A 16,117-nucleotide genomic window follows, 5' to 3' on the forward strand; every position below is an offset into this window, starting at 1 on the left:
TCAGTGCCAGACACTATTTTAATCAGTTCAGAGGAATCATCTCATTTAATCCTCAAAATAGCCCTTTGAAGTCAGCAATAAGATGGTCTCATTTTACAGATGGGGAAACCAAGGCCAAGTGAGATTGGGCCTCTTGTTCAAGATCACACAGGTGGTCATGTGTGTTGAATGAATGGAGCCCTGCTTCAAGCCGCTTCTCCTCACCTAGGGATCGGGGTGGTGGGTGAAAAGGAACAGTGTACAGTGTCTCTGGGTTTCCCTTTGACCCCAGAAAAAAGTCACAGAAATTCCTACAGAGAAGCTTGGATCAGTGCTTTGTTATCTTGGCGTTAAACAGGTGACCTTGAGCGCCAGCTCTGTCCTCAGGTGGGACAATCCTTGGCTAACATCTGGGCCTTGGACAGGGTCTTGGGGGATGGCTCCATTCTGTTCCATGACAGGTGGGGCTGCTGGCCAGCTGTGGAGGCCTCTGCTCAGTCAGGGGCACAGGTAATAGGTCAGAACCGTCAGTTCCTCTTCATGGTTTCCCTGATCCACTTCAAGTAGTGGCAGACTTTGGTATAGACACCAGGCTTGGTGGTGTTGTCACAAGGGACATCACCCCAGGACACAATGCCCTGCAGGATGCCCCCACAGACCAGGGGTCCCCCGGAGTCACCCTGTGGGGAAAAGATGGGGTCTCAGGTTGAGTGAAACCTCCTGGATTCAGTGCATTCATCCTCATCCTAATCACCATTTGCAATCTCACCCCAAACCCAATCCATCCCCATCCCAGGGAATCCCAACCCAACTCATTGGGATTGCCCCAGTTTATCCCAGTTTATCCCAAACGAAGCCAACCCAACCCCAACCCCAGTTCAACACAGCTCAATACAACTCACCCAACCTATGTCCAATCTCACCCTCATGCAACCCCAGTGCAACTGAACTAAGTTAAATCCAACTCAGCCCACATCCTCAGCATTCAAAATCAAACCAAACCCATGCCCATCTCAAAATCCAATCTCAATCTTCGTGTCTTCTACATTCCAAATAAAATCTACCTCATCCCAATTCAATCCTAATATATTTTCCACCCAAAATCAAACCAAACTATTCCCATTCTCAGCCCCAACCCATACCATCTCAAACCAACTATCACATTATCCACCTCAAACATCGCAATCCCCACCTATAACCCCAACTCCAACCTCACCCCTATTCTAACTTCTCTTCCTACTCCATCTCCAAGCCTAACACTAGCATCTTCTTTGGCCCAAAGCAAAGAAAATACAACCCCATCCAGACTCCCACACCTGTCTCCATCCCTCTTTTTCCGCCTGAGGGCCCCTCTGGGCTCTGACCTCACAGGATTCTGCGCCTCTGCCCTCCGCGCCTGCACACACCATGGTGTTCGTCAGGCGACCTGGGTAGCTCTTGTCACAAGACGTGTCCGAGATAATGCTGATGTTGGCACAATGCAACGTATCTGGGAGACTCACTGGGGAGGACAGTGGACTTGGAGCAGATCCATAAATTCTGGCCCTTGTCCCCTCCGCCCAAGAGCCCTGGAGCATAGGATACCTTGAGGCCTCGCATCCAGCTCCATCCTTTCACGCACCTTGTGACTGGGGGCTCCGGGTGGTCCCAGGCTCCATGTGGGACACCAGGCCCCAGCCAGACACCACACAGGCCTCCCCTGGGTGGGGGCAACGCGTGGGTAGCACCACGGGGCGCACCTGGGGGGTCAGGCGTGCGGGCTGGACTAGACGCAGCAACATGATGTCGTGGCGGTGGCTGCGCGCTTCGTAGCGCGGGTGTGGGATGACCCGAGACGCGGTGCGTAGTTGCTCTGGGCCATCGCGCTTGCGCAGGTTGTGCTCGCCCAGGCGCACTCTCATGAAGCTGTGCGGGCGAGTGGTTTTCCCGCCAGTGGTTACCCGCAAGTAGAGGACAGAAGGATCAAAGAGTGGGCAGCCCAAGGTCCCCCGACCCTTTAGGAATCTCGACATCGCATTACCTTTTCCCAAGACCCTGAAGCCAAAATGCTCTGAAGTCTGGCACACTCCTAGAACTCTATCCCCTCCAACTACTCCCAGCCCCCTGCTGGTCTCTCCCTGATTCCAGGATTCTCACATCCCTAGAACTGAGGCTCAAAAGCTGGAACTAGTCTTCTCCTTACTCTTTCAGAGATCTAAGGCTTGGAAACACCCCCCCCCCTCACCCAGAGGCTTGACATCCAGCCTCCTCGTCTTTCAGAACCTAGGAGTTCTGGCGTCTGCCTCTGTCTTCCCCCAAACCTACGAGCTCGTCCCCGCCACCAGGCTCCCTCAGGACCCTGAGCCCTGCCTTCATACCGGGTTTGGCAGTGGGCCGCAGACAGCACCCAGTGTGGGGAGATGAGGGAAGCGCCACAGTTAAAGCGTCCACGCTCATAGAGGGCCACTTGCCATGGCTGGGAGTGGGGTGCACACTCGTCACCTTCCAGCGACTTGTCACCGTCCTGGGTTGCTAGGAGAAGGGGTAGAGGATGCCTGAGGACAGGGACCTTTGCATCGCCTCCTACACCTTCCTTGCACCCTACCCTAACTACTATGTGCCTATGCCTTTCCCCTAACTTCTCAAGATACCTTGCTCTGGTTTTTGTTTTGTTTTATTTTTAACGGAGTCTCACTCTTTTGCCCAGGCTGAAGTGCAGTGGCATGATCTCGGCTCACTGCAACTTCCGCCTCCTGGGTTCAAGTGATTCTCCCGCCTCAGCCTCCCAAGAGTAGCTGAGGTGCCTGCCACCACACCTGGCTAATTTTTGTATTTTTAGTAGAGACGAGGTCTCACCATGTCAGCCAGGGTGGTCTCAAACTTCTGACCTCAAATGCTCTGCCCGTCTCAGCATCCCAAAGCGCTGGGATTACAGGTGTGAGCCACCACGTCCCGCCTGCCCTGTTATTTACAACCACTGCCTGTTTTCTCAAAACTCTAGGCCCCACTCCATTTGCTATAAGACTCGGGGAGAGACAGGAAGGGGAACAGACCAGAGGGCAAGAAGTCCTCTGTGGCTGGGGGTGGAGACAGGGGTACTGGATACAGGTTCAGACAGTGGGTCACTTGAAACCAATCCTTCAAGTTCACCAAATTGTCACTGACATCAAACGGATGTGGCCACTCAGTATGTGTGACACAGCCTTGGCCCCAGAGTCTGGACGTGTCAGCCAAGTTCAGTGTGCAGTGTGAGTCCCAGATGTGGCCATACAAGGTCATGGACATGCATACATGCACATCCAGCTTCCAAACTTAGGTACAGCTATGGACAGGACTGAAAGCTGAAATTCACTTGCAGGCACATGGGTTGCAGCTTCAAGAATCACAGCACAGGCTGGGCACGGTGGCTCATGCCTGTAATCCCAACACTTTGGGAGACTGAGGCAGGTAGACCGCCTGAGGTCAGGAGTTCGAGACCAGCCTGGCCAATATGGTGAAACCCCGTCTCTAATAAAAATACAAAAAATTAGCTGGCATGGTGGCGGGTGCCTGTTATCCCAGCTACTCTGGAGGCTGAGGCAGGAAAATCGCTTGAACCCGGGAGGCGGAGGTTGCAGTGAGCCGAGGTTGCTCCATTGCACTCCAGCTTGGGTGACAAGAGTGAAACTTCATCTCAAAAAAAAGAAAAGAATCACAGCACAGATGTTCATATGTGTATATGAATATGGATGGTTAAGACATGAATACACACACACACACGCATGCACGAATACACACACACACGCATGCACAAGCACACACACAACTGGATATGGTTCAGACCTAAATTCAACATATATAGTGTGAGTCTTGGCATCCAGTGTCACAGACACTTGCATATAGGGTCTGGACAAAGAAGGAGTCCTTAAGCCTGGGTTCGAATGTACTAGCTGTGAAACTTTGAGTAAGTTATTTGACCTCTCTGTGCCTCTGTTTCCTCATCTGTAAAATGAGGATTGCTGTAAGGATGAGGTAGGAATGTGTATGTGTGTGTGTGCATGTGTGAATGTATGGTGAGTGATACCTGGCCCATTGTAGCTACTTAATAAATATTAGTTGTTTTTATGCCGGGCGCGGTGACTCACGCCTGTAATCCCAGCACTATGGGAGGCCGAGACGGGCAGATCACAAGGTCAGGAGATCAAGACCATCCTGGCTAACACGGTGAACCCCGTCTCTACTAAAAATACAAAAATTAGGCCGGGCGCGGTGGCTCAAGCCTGTAATCCCAGCACTTTGGGAGGCCGAGACGGGCGGATCACGAGGTCAGGAGATCGAGACCATCCTGGCTACACGGTGAAACCCCGTCTCTACTAAAAATACAAAAAAACTAGCTGGGCGAGGTGGCGGGCGCCTGTAGTCCCAGCTACTCGGGAGGCTGAGGCAGGAGAATGGCGTAAACCCGGGAGGCGGAGCTTGCAGTGAGCTGAGATCTGGCCACTGCACTCCAGTCCGGGCGACAGAGCGAGACTCCGCCTCAAAAAAAAAAAAAAAAAAAAAAAAAAAAAAAAAAAAAATTAGCCGGGTGCGGTGGCGGACGCCTGTAGTTCCAGCTACACGGGAGGCTGAGGCAGGAGAATGGCGTGAACCCAGGAGGTGGAGCTTGCAGTGAGCCGAGATTGTGCCACTGCACTCCAGCCTGGGTGACAGAGCGAGACTCCGTCTCAGAAAAAAAAAAAAAAAAAAAAAAAAAAAAAAAATATATATATATATGTATATAAATAAATAAATATTAGTTGTTTTTTACAAATGACACCTGGATTTAGTCATAGGGACATACATGTGAAAGTTCAGGTCCATCCTGAAGATGGCCAAAGTAAGTTAGACATCTGCACAGACCCACATATAATAAATAGTTAAGGTTGGCCAGGTGTGGTGGCTCACGCTTATAATCTCAACTTTTTGGGAGGCCAAGGCCAAGGTGGGTGGATCACCTGAGGTCAGGAGTTTGAGACCAGCCCGGCCAACATCGTGGAAAACCCTGTCTCTACTAAAAAGAAAAAAAAAAAAAAAATACAAAAATTAGCCGGGCATGGTGGTGCGTGCCTATAATCCCAGCTACTCGGGAGGCGGAGACAGAATTGCCTGAACCTGGGAGGAAGAGGTTGCAGTGAGCTGAGATTGCACCACTGAACTCCAGCTTGGGAGACAGAGTCTCCCCCCAAAAAAAAAAAAAAAAAGTCAAGGTTAAAACCGTGATTCACCCACAAGCCGTTTTCTAGAGTTAGAGCTGCAGACACTAATCCAGCAGGCCAACTCTCAGATGTTGACTTGCTGTCTGGGGCAGCACCCAGACATGGGGCTGGGCATTCAAGGTCAAAGACATGCAGCCGCAGCCAGAGGCAGCCAGGACAGGACATATTTATCCATCTCTGGATCAGCCCCCAAGCCAGATCTGTGGCGTTCAAGGTCACTGATTGGGTTTCACATATGGGGATCTGGTTCATGCATGTGGAGAGGATGTGAACATACAGGGCCTTGTATACCCACTGCGCACGTGCATGTACACACACACACACACACACACACACACACACACATACACACAGAATGGCATTATGCTTAAGGACATAATTAGAGACATTCAAGGTCACAGGACCAGGACCCTCTCCACTGGTCAATGGGGTTGTGCTCCCTCGAGGTTGAAGCCATGCACACCCCCGCCCACACAGGGTCAGGATTTGCACAGCCAGACCAAATGCCCACACTCTGCCCATCACAGTCAGGAACTGGGCCAAAGGCCCCCATGAGACCAGGGGAATGCGGATGTGGTAGACAAAGGGCTTAACAAAGGAAGGGTGAGGTTGCCCTCCGAAGGGCGGAGGGTATGGACTGAACAGCTGGGCACCGAGGCTGCACCTGACCAGTCCAAGCCAGAGGAAGGTGGAGGCCCCAGCTGGGTGCAGCAGGCAGGTAGGAGACAGGTAGGCGAGTGCACAGAGACAGCCAGAGGGGAGGCTGGAGGGTGGGGGTCTGAGGGGCCCTCAGGAGTGAGGGTCATTTGTGGCAGAATGTTAATGAAAGTCTATCCCTCTCAATTCCTCCAGAGGAGAGGCATCAGGTTACAATTAATTTCTTGGTGTGTGGCAGCTGAGTTCAGTCTGGAGTTTGCCTGCCACCCAGGGTGACCTTGATGTGGCTGTCCCTCTCTGAGCCAGAGCCCCTTCCCTTGTCCAGTGAGGTCGGTGGTGCCCACCACATATAGACGTTGTGTGGAAGCTCTAAGCACCATGCCTGGCTTGCACACCTGAAGGGGCACTACCTGGGCCAGGCTTGGGCTCCTCTCTCACACACAATCACATTTAATCCCCTCAAAGACGCTGTGAGAGACAGGGAGTGGCAAGTGTGGGACTCAAGCTGGAGTCTGTCTGTGCTCTTGGCCTCTTAGCACTTGTGTATTGCTTACTATGTATATTACCTCTGTTATGCTATTGAGACCTCACAGTTACTGTCTCAAGCGGTGCTGTCTGATAGAGAAGACACGCAAAGCCCAGAGAGGTGAAGCAGTTCCCTCAAGGACACAGAGCAAGGAAGCCGCTGCCCCAGGACTCAGCTCAGGTTTGTGTAACCCCAGGACCGTGTTCCTTGTCATGAGAAGCGAGAGGCCCCAGGCAGCATAGCGACTCCAGAGCAGCAGCACCAGCGCCTGACGGTAAGGGCTTAGGGACATTGGTGCAGGTGGAGGTGGAGGGTGAAGGGAGGATCTTTAGTCGTCTCTGGGTGAGGTAGGGGCTGGCAGATCACGGGCCCAGACATGCATGGGAAGGGGGTACCTGCTCCCACAGACCTGGCCCCCTCCTGGGGCCACCTCACCTGAGGATGCCAGCAGGAAGGAGAGAGTGAGGAGAAGCCACATTGTGGAGGAGGGACCAGGGTTCGGCTGCAGTCTGGGGAGGGAGGGAGAGAATCCAGGTGAGGCAGGACCCTTCTGCCTCCACCAGGATCCCTCCAGACACAGACTTATCCCACCCACTGTTAATAAATTTCTTCTGACCACCGGTAACCCCTCCTGCCAACCCCACTCTGCGCTTCCTTCTTGGTCCCCCATCTCTGGAAGGTTTACTCTTCCTCTAGGCACTGGGACAGACCCCATCCCCCCTCCTCCACCTGTCAGCCCCCAGCACCATGCTACCAGCCCCTGGATCTCTCTCCATTACCAAGGACACCTATTCCAACCTCTTTTTTTTTTTTTGGAGACGGAGTCTCACTCTGTCGCCCAGGCTGGAGTGCAGTGGCACGATGTCAGCTCACTGCAAGCTCCGCCTCCCAGGTTCATGCCATTCTCCTGCCTCGGCCTCCTGAGTAGCTGGGACTACAGGTGCCCAACACCACTCCTGGCTAATTTTTTGTATTTATTTGTTTGTTTTATTTATTTATTTATTTATTTTTTAGTAGAGACGGAGTTTCACCATGTTAGCCAGGATGGTCTCAATCTCCTGACCTCGTGATCCACCCACCAAAGTGCTGGGATTACAGGTGTGAGCCACCATGCCTGGCCTATCCCAACCTCTTATCTGGCCTTTTGGGTCCCCATCCAGTCCAGTCCCCTCCACCAGCCTGCCCTCCACCCATGACCCCAAAGGATCTTTCCACATCTGGAGCTGACTGTGCCCCTCCCCTCCCCTGCTCACCACCCTCCGTGGATCCTCAGCACCACCAGGATAAAGTCCAGCCCTTCAGCCTCAATTTCTTTTTTTCTCTCTCTCTCTCTTTTTCTTCTTCTTCTTCTTTCTTTTTTTTTTTTTTCTGAGATGGAGTCAGGCTCTGCCGCCCAGGTTGGAGTGGAGTGACATGATCTCTGCTCACTGCAACCTCTGTTTCCTGGGTTCAAGCAGTTCTCCTGCCTCAGCCTCCCAGTAGCTGGGATTATAGGCATGTGCCACCACGCTCAGCTAATTTTTGTAATTTTAGTGGAGACGAAGTTTCATCATGTTGGCCAGGCTGGTCTTGAACTCCTGACCTCAAGTGATCCACCCGCCTCAGCCTCCCAAAGTGCTGGGATTACAGGCGTGAGTTGCCTGGCCCCAGCCTCACTCTCAAGGACAAAAGTGGCTTCTTCCCTTCCAGCCCCTCTGCCCGGGTCTCCCATGACCTTGTCCTAGACGCAGACAGTGCTGCCATTTTTCCTCCTGCCATTTCATGCTCAGGCTGTTCCTCCCACCACATATCCAATGCCATTCCCTTCCAGCCCTGCTTCCTCCTTGAGGCCTTTTCTGACCTCCCCTGAACCTCAGTGGTGTCTGCCTCCCCCTCTAAACTGGCAGCTCCTGAGGAGCTGGTCTGACTCCACTCTGGGTCTCCAGTACTGTAGGGCCCTGCTCACGAGAGGCCTCAAGAAGCTTTGGGAGTGAATTAAAGTCCTTCTTCCCCATCTCTTCCAAATTCATCTTTGTCCTCTGAGACTCTGCCCCCACCTCTTCTGGGAGGCCCCAACACCAAACAGATGTCTCCCCTGAATCCCACAGCACCCATTCTGCCTCCATCACAGCACAGATGCCCCATACTTGTTGAGGTCTGGCCTGTTCTTCTCCCCATCTGGGGGCCTTGAAGATGGGGCTCAGGTCAGATTCCTTCTGTGTCCTCAGCACTGCCCCGCCTGGGGCCTGGTACACAGGAGGCCTCCGGGAGGTTGTGCTGAACTGACTTGAACCCGTGATCACTCCTGACCATGTTCTTGGCTCTGGTACAAGCGCTTCAGGGACGTCCTCCTGATCTACTCCATCCCCCTCCCTCCCCACCACTGCAGCTCCTTCTGGCCATTCCAGGACTTTTTCTTGGTTCAGGTTCAATTTGGGGAGTTGGTAAAGGACACGTGGATCTACCCATGCCCTTGACACTCAGTTCTCCCAGGGTGGCTGACGTTTCCCCTTGAGACCAGGGCACAGTGAATCTCCCCTTTGCCCCTCCCTCCAGTCTTGTCTCAAAGCTCTCACCTCCTCCAGGTCCTCCAGCAGCATCTAGGGTAGCTTGGGTGCCAGAAGAAAGGGAGCAGGCACCAGGATGCCTGAATTTATAAGCTCTCAGTCCCAGCTGGGTCTGGGGGTGTGGTGGTGTAGGGTGGGGTGGGAGGTGGCTGAGAGTCAGATTTACAGGCAGAGACGCCTTGGTGGCTGGTGGGGTGGGAGACTTGGCCTAATGAGCATTTATTAGGTTGAAGCTGTTGTCTGAGTCTACAAGGAGGAATTCTCCACCAGGGGCAGTTCCTCCAGGGGGAGGGGACAGGAGGACAAAAACAGAAATTAGGAGGAGATCAAAAGACAGGGTCTGGAATTTGGGGTCTGGAGTGTGGAAACTGGATCCTAGAGTCACTGTTCTTGGGCTTGGGGCAGAGTTCTGGATCCCAGGTTCTGGATCCAGATCTTTGGTTCTGGATCTGGGTCTTGGATTCCAGATTTGGGGATCTTGAGTTGGAGATTAATGACCTGCAGTTTGGAATGTGGCTTTCAAAGTCTGAGTTCTTGGGCTTGGGGTCTGGAATCTGGATCCTGGAGTCGGGCCTTTGAGTGACAGATCTTGAACCTGGATTCTGGATCGTGGGGCATTCGAATCTAGAGCCCAGAGTAGGAGCCTGGAATCTGGTGTTTGGAATCTGGCACTCAAGGCTGGAAAACTTTGCACCAGCTATGAGAAGCCTGGGGCCTAGACTACAAATGGTAGATTTGGGATTTTGAATTGTGGGGTCTGGATTTTTTTGTTTGTTTGTTTTTGAGATGGAGTTTCACTTTTGTCACCCAGGCTGGAGTGCAGTAGCGTGATCTCAGATCACTGCAACGTCCGCTTCTGGGTTCAATCGATTCTTTTGCCTCAGCCTCCTGAGTAGCTGGGATTACAGGCGCCCGCCATCACACCCAGCTAATTTTTGTATTTTTAGTAGAGAGAGGGTTTCACCATGTTGGCCAGGCTGGTGTTGAACTCCTCATCTCAAGTGATATGCCATCCTTGGCCTCCCAAAGTGCTGGGATTACAGGCATGAGCCACCGTGCCCACCTTGGGGTCTGGATTCTACAGGGTGGATCTAGGCTCTGAGCTTTCAAGGGTAGACTTTGGAGCAGAAAGTCTGGAGTTTCAAATCTGTGTTTTGCATTTAAAAGCTGGACTGTGGCTGCCCAGTGACTCATGCCTTTGAGAGGCCAAGGTGGGAGGATTACTGGAACTGAAGGGTTTGAGACCAGCCTGAGCAACATAGCAAGACCTCATCTCTACTAAAAATCAAAATAAATAAATACATACGTACATACATACATACATACATACATACATAAAAATTTAAAAAGGCTGGATTGAGAGACAGGGACCTGGTTTTCACAATTCTGAGACTGTTAGAATCTTGACTGTAGAGTCTGAATTTAGAGTCTGGGAAACTAGGGTCTCTATTCTGGTCCTGTAGTCTTATTTCTGGGTTCTAGAGCTTGAAATCTGGATTCTGCATTCCAGAGGTTGGAGATCGTCACTGAGATGACCCAAGGCTTTGGGTATTTGAGGCTGGCTTCCGACGTCTCAGAACCCCAGAGGGCCCCAAGCAATTGTCTAGAGTCTATTTTGGCTTAATTAATGAGGAGGTCCCGAGACAGGAGGGACTGACCTCAGGTCGCCAGTGAAGGATGGGACCTCCCCATGTGTGGAGCCATCATCTTTATGGGAAAGAGTCATCACATGGGATTCAGCCATTCTAGAATTATAGGCCCCTGGAATTTCTAGAATATCAGACTTTCAGATTCTAAAATCACAGGCCCTAAGACATTCTGGCAGTCTAGGACACTCTGGAACGTAAGATTTTAGAATAGCCTAAAACCACAGAGCTCTAAACACTCTTGAACCTTAGAACACTGGGCGCTCTGGAGTCCCCAGAAACCTCATGCATTGTAGAATGTCGGGTCTCCAGATATTCTACAAGCCCAGACCGGCAGACATAATAGATTCCCAGGTTGGAAGCTATTCTAGAACTCCTATGTCCCTTTGCCTCCCTCCCCACAAATTCATGCTGAAAGTCTGTGGCCTCACCCTGGGCCACCGCTTCAGCTAAGCAGCCCTGTTTATGGAATGCGGCTGCAGGCCACTCCCCCGTGCCAAGTGCTCGCTTTGTAGGATCTCACTCAGGCTCCGGGCAGCCCCGCGAGGTGGTTGTATTGGTAACCTTATGGCTTCCTGCTGAATATGGAGGAAACTGAGGCCCAGACAGGGGGCAGCACAAGCAAGGCTGCTGCAGAAGCGAGAGACCACGCGGGAGAGGAATCAGTGTTCCGACTGCGGGACGCCGGGTGGGCCAGTTCGCCGCCACCCCTGCAGCCGCCTCCCTCTGTTGGGGAGCAGTGGTGACAAGGGGAAGGAGCAGAGCCCCTGGGGCTTCCTCGGTGCCAGGTCTGTGTTAAGCGCTTTCCGTCACGATCTCACGTGCTTCTCCTCCTAATGAAGTACCCCGATACAGACGGAGACACTGAGGGCGCTCCCGCTGCGCGGAACCCAGGCGCGCACCCAGTCTGCGCGCGGCTCCCTGGAGGGCGTGCAGCCAGCGGCTCCCGCAGCCCCGCCCCCACGCAGTGACGTCAGCGCCCCGCCCCCGCCCATGGTGGCCCGCTCAGGCCGGCGCGATCGATGTCCTCCTGGACGTGTCCCCGGACGTCCTTCACCTCCACCGCGGCCTGGGTCCCGCCCACCACGGCCTGAGTCCCGCCTTTGCCCCACTCCTCCTGAGAACATTCTCTAGGAGTCTTTCATCAACTCCCGTGGTTCATCCACCAACCACGCAGGTCTCCTCCATCTGACCCTGAACTCCGGCTTGGGCAGCCACCTGCTCCTGTGCGCCCCCTGCACCAAGGTCGCTAGGCCCCTCTCACTCACCGTGTCCCAACTCATTGTTCTATTTCCCCAAACCCTCCTTCCCTGTTCTTCCATGTTCTCCATCTCAGGGGAGCGTCATCGACCACCCAGTTATTCGGCCAGACGCCCTTGGCACTGACCTTGCCCCATCTCTCCCCTTATGCCCTACAGCCCATCAGTCCCCAGCCTTGTCCCTTCGGCCCCTGCCTCCCTCTGCCCCGTCCCCTCCTCTCTGTCCCCTTGGCCTGGCTCCAGCCCAGACGTCCCCCTCTCTCTCTGGACCCTCGCCCCTCCTGTCCGGGAGGACAGCCTCCTGTCGGTCACCACGTGGCCCCAGAGGGTCTTTCTGCACTTGGAGCTCGCCCCGCCCCTCCCCTGCTCACAGCCTTCCCTTGCAGCTCCCCGTCACCCCTGTGCAAGGTCCCGGCTTCTCAGCCTGCAGTTTGAAGCCCTTTGAGATTCCCCCGCTGGAACAAACCTCCCCTCAGACCCCCTTCTCAGGGGGACTGCAGACTGCCCACCTTGGGAGCGGGACTGGACTCGTGGTGCCTGAAGGGGCTCCCCATGAGGTGCTAGCCCTCCTCTAACTTAGTTTCACGGACAAGCTGCTGTTTCAGGGCGCTGGGTCTGGATCCAGACAGCATGGGCGCAGATCTCTGTTCTACTACTTACTATTTTGGGAGACCCTGGTAAGTGTCTTTTCTTCTCTGTGTCTCAGTTTCTTATCCTTAAAATCAGAGGATCCTCTTGTAGAGTTTTTCGAGGAGTAACGACTTAGTTTGTGTTAGGAGCTCAGAGCATATAGTAAATTACGACGATTCATTCATTCTACATATGAACAGATGGGAGTGCGGGGGCTATTGGTGAAGGTCACCCAGGCTGCAGAAGTGGGATCAAGAGAATGGCTCTCGGGGTCCTGGTGCCCCTTGTGGGAAGCGTCAGCTCTATGGGTGTCAGGTGCTCATCTGTGAAGTCTTCAGTTGGGGTGGGGTGGAAATGGGAGGGACCTCACAGGGGTTGGATGAGGTCATATCCATGGAACAGGTGTGCAAATCATAAAATCAGGCTGACGCTTGCAAGACCGGTTAACAGGGCATGTGATTCAGATGTGGCCGCTGGAGCCAGGTGGCCCGGGTTTGAGTTCTGCCTCTGTCCCATAATACTGGGCACCCTCAGGCAAGTCACTTAGCCTCTCTGTGCCTCAGCTGCCTCACTATAAAGTGGGGGTAATAATTGCTCCTCCTTCTTCTGTAGGAGCGTTTTGTGGTGTTCATGCTTGAAATCTGTGCCTAGCACTGAGTGAGTGCTGGGCCATTATCAGTCTGTCCTATGGCCCTTGGAAACTGAACCCTGGGGAGGAGTGGTTGTGTGGGGGTGTTTCTCAGAAGACACAGTTGGGCAGCAGCAGATTCGGGACTGGAAGAAACCACTGTGGTTTTATCTTTTTTTTTTTATTTTTAGACAGAGTCTCCCTCTTTTTGCCCAGGCTGGAGTGCAGTGGCGCAATCTCGGCTCACTGCAACCTCCGCCTCCCGGGTTCAAGTGATGCTCCTGCCTCAGCCTCCTGAGTAGCTGGGATTACAGGCACCCACCACCACACCCAGCTAATTTTTGTATTTTTAGTAGAGATGGGGTTTCACGGTGTTGGCCAGGCTGGTCTTGAACTCCTGACCTCAAGTGATCCACCCGCCTTGGCCTCCCAAAGTATTAGGATTACAGGTATGAGCCACCACGCCTGGCCAGAAGCCACTGTTTTGATCTGCCAGATGTGGTATCTTTTTCTGAATCCCTGTGACCCCTTTATCAAGACCCCTGTTTTAAAGATGGGGGAGCTGAGGCCCAGGGAGAGGAAATGGATGTGTGAGATGCTGGTATGAGAGTGCGACATCAAGCAAAGAGAATGCCACACACAGACCAGTTCTTCTCTGAGACTTTGTTTCCTGGGCTGTACTGGGGGAAGCTGGAGGGTAGGAGGCAGAAAAACCTGCATCATTTCTTCTTTTGTCCTACCAATAGGTGGCACCAACTGTATATTTGTTCATAGGAGGTTTGCTTCTGGGTCTGAAGCAAACCCAGAAGGGAGGAGGGGCTGGGGGCCTGGACTCCTGGGTCTGTGGGAGGAGGGACTGGGGGATCTTAGGGAGGTGGGGCTGGGGCCCGGACTCCTGGATCCCGCACTCTGGGGCTGGGAGAGAAAGGCCTGCCCTGCCTGCTTCTTCCTCTGTGTGTTCCACCCCCACCCATAGACCTCTTCTCCAGAGTCCTGAGCCCCCAGCCCACTTTCCAGCTCCGTCCTCCTCCCTTTCTGGAAGCTTCCCTTCTGCATTTGTTCATAGGAGGTTTGCTCCTGGATCTGAGGGAGGAGGGGATGGGGTCTTGAACCCCTGAGTTTAAAGGAGGAGGGGCTGGGGAGTCTGAGGGAGGAGGGGGCTGGGGGCCCAGACTCCTGGGTCTGAGGGAGGAGAGGCTGGTGCCTGAACTCCTGGGTCTGAGAGAGGAGAGTCTGGGAGCTGGGATTCCTGGTCTGAGGGAGGAGGGGCTGGGGTCCTGGACTCCTGGGTCTGAAGGAGAGGGGCTGGGGGGTCTGAGGGAGGAGAGAGCTGGGCAAATGTGTGTCTTCTCCCTGCCGTGACTGCTGCTCACTTTCCCCATGTCTGTGTTTCTGCTCCCCTTTCCCCGTGATCCTGTCAGCTTCTTTTAGTTTTTATTTTTTAGAGTTGGGGTCTTGCTGTGTTGCCCAGGCTGGAGTGTCATGGTGCAATCACAGCTCACTGCTACCTCAAACTCCTGGGCTTAAGTGATCCTCTGGTATCAGCCTCCCAAGTAGTTGGGACTACAGGTGTGTGCCACCGTGCCTGGCTAATTTTTAATTTTTTTTTTTTTGGTAGAGATAGGGTCTTGATATGTTGCCCAGGCTGAGATTGTTTGTAAAATGTCATGGAACACCCCACCTCCCAGTGCGGGAATGCTGGCTGTGGTATTGCCAAGAATGATGTTTATTGCGGCACTATTCCCAATAGCTAAGATCTGGAAACAACCTAAGTGTCCATCAACAGATGAATGGATACAGAAAATGTGGTGCATATACACAACGGAGCACTATTCAGCCATCAACAAGAATGACAGCCTGTCATCTGCAACATGGATGGAACTGGAGGTTATGATGTTAAGTGCAATAAGTCAGGCACAGAAGATAAACTTCACAGGTTCTCATTTATTTGTGGGAGCTAAAAATTAGAACAATTGAGTTGCCGGGTGCGGTGGCTCACGCTGGTAATCCCAGCACTTTGGGAGGCTGAGGCGAGTGGATCACCTGAGGTTGGGAGTTCAAGACCAGCCTGGCCAACATGGCGAAACCCCGTCTGCACTAAAAATACAAAAATTAGCCAGGCGCAGTGGCGCGTGCCTGTAATCCCAGCTACTCGGAAGGCTGAGGCACAGAACTGCTTGAACCTGGGAGGAGGAGGTTGTGGTGACCCGAGACCTCGCCAGTACACTCCAGCGACCTGGGAGACAGAGCGAGACTCCATCTCAAAAACAAAAAAAAACAAAAAACAAAAAGAAAACCAACTGAGTTAACAGAGATAGAAAGTAGAAGGATGGGGCCGGGCGCGGTGGCTCAAGCCTGTAATCCCAGCACTTTGGGAGGCCGAGACGGGCGGATCACGAGGTCAGGAGATCGAGACCATCCTGGCTAACACGGTGAAACCCCGTCTCTACTAAAAATACAAAAAAAAAAACTAGCCGGGCGAAGTGGCGGGGGCCTGTAGTCCCAGCTACTCCGGAGGCTGAGGCAGGAGAATGGCGTAAACCTGGGAGGCTGAACTTGCAGTTAGCTGAGATCCGGCCACTGCACTCCAGCCCGGACGACAGAGCAAGACTCCGTCTCAAAAAAAAAAAAAAAAAAAAAAAAGAAAGTAGAAGGATGATTATCAGAGGCTGGGAAGGGTGGGGGTGTGTGGGTAGTGGGAAAATGCGAATAAGGAAATAGAGTAAGATCTAGTAATAACACAACAGGGTGACTATGGTCAATAATAATTTAGTTGTGCATTTAAAAACAACGAAAAGAATGTAATTAGATTGTTTGTAACACAAAGGGTGAATGCTTGAGGTAATGGATACCCCATTTACCCTGATGTGATTATTCCACATTACATGCCTGTATTAAAATATCTCACGTACCCCATAAATACATCCACCTACTATGTACCCACAAAAATTACAAATCAACAAAAAAGAATAATGTGGCTCTTGCCGAGTTTTAGCTCCACCCTTGCTGTGTGTGTGGTACGTTGTGTCCCCA

General features: G+C 52.8%; 2 protein-coding genes across 5 annotated transcripts in view; one reads left to right on the forward strand and one right to left on the reverse strand.

The window, feature by feature from the left end:
* Positions 1 to 9,040, reverse strand: KLK15 (kallikrein related peptidase 15). Of its 3 annotated transcripts, XM_033224252.1 has the most exons (6): positions 8,931 to 9,040; positions 6,811 to 6,884; positions 2,337 to 2,490; positions 1,601 to 1,884; positions 1,344 to 1,480; positions 1 to 659 (listed from the first exon to the last, which is right to left on the reverse strand). In XM_033224252.1, the coding sequence occupies exons 2-6, from the start codon at positions 6,851 to 6,853 to the stop codon at positions 507 to 509; spliced, it is 771 nt and encodes a 256-aa protein (XP_033080143.1). In that variant the 5' UTR covers positions 6,854 to 6,884; positions 8,931 to 9,040; the 3' UTR covers positions 1 to 506. The 3 variants fall into 3 exon arrangements, with proteins under 3 accessions (XP_033080143.1, XP_033080144.1, XP_033080145.1); XM_033224253.1 differs by lacking the exon at positions 1,344 to 1,480 and having other exon boundaries at positions 1,719 to 1,884; XM_033224254.1 differs by lacking the exon at positions 1,344 to 1,480.
* LOC117091652 (prostate-specific antigen) overlaps positions 5,802 to 16,117 on the forward strand; it is a 27,702-nt gene continuing 17,386 nt past the window's right edge. Inside the window, exon 1 of one of the 2 annotated variants that reach the window (XM_033224256.1) lies at positions 5,802 to 6,649. The gene's annotated coding sequence lies outside the window, so the exon portion shown is untranslated. Of the gene's footprint in view, positions 6,650 to 11,091; positions 12,504 to 16,117 lie in introns of those variants that run through there. The other variant, XM_033224255.1, reaches the window with a different exon arrangement.

The sequence above is a fragment of the Trachypithecus francoisi genome, unplaced genomic scaffold, assembly GCF_009764315.1.
Source record: "Trachypithecus francoisi isolate TF-2019V2 unplaced genomic scaffold, Tfra_2.0 Lachesis_group12, whole genome shotgun sequence".
NCBI classification, from domain to species: Eukaryota; Metazoa; Chordata; class Mammalia; order Primates; family Cercopithecidae; genus Trachypithecus; species Trachypithecus francoisi.

Coding starts and splice junctions, on each gene's coding strand:
- KLK15 (XM_033224252.1), bottom strand. CDS start 6,853: ATGTGGCTTCTCCTCACTCTCTCCTTCCTGCTGGCATCCTCAG. Junction 1,885..2,336: donor GCGGCCCACTGCCAAACCCG/GTATGAAGGCAG, acceptor TCGCCCGCACAG/CTTCATGAGAGTGCGCCTGG. Junction 1,481..1,600: donor CCGGAGCCCCCAGTCACAAG/GTGCGTGAAAGG, acceptor TGTCCTCCCCAG/TGAGTCTCCCAGATACGTTG.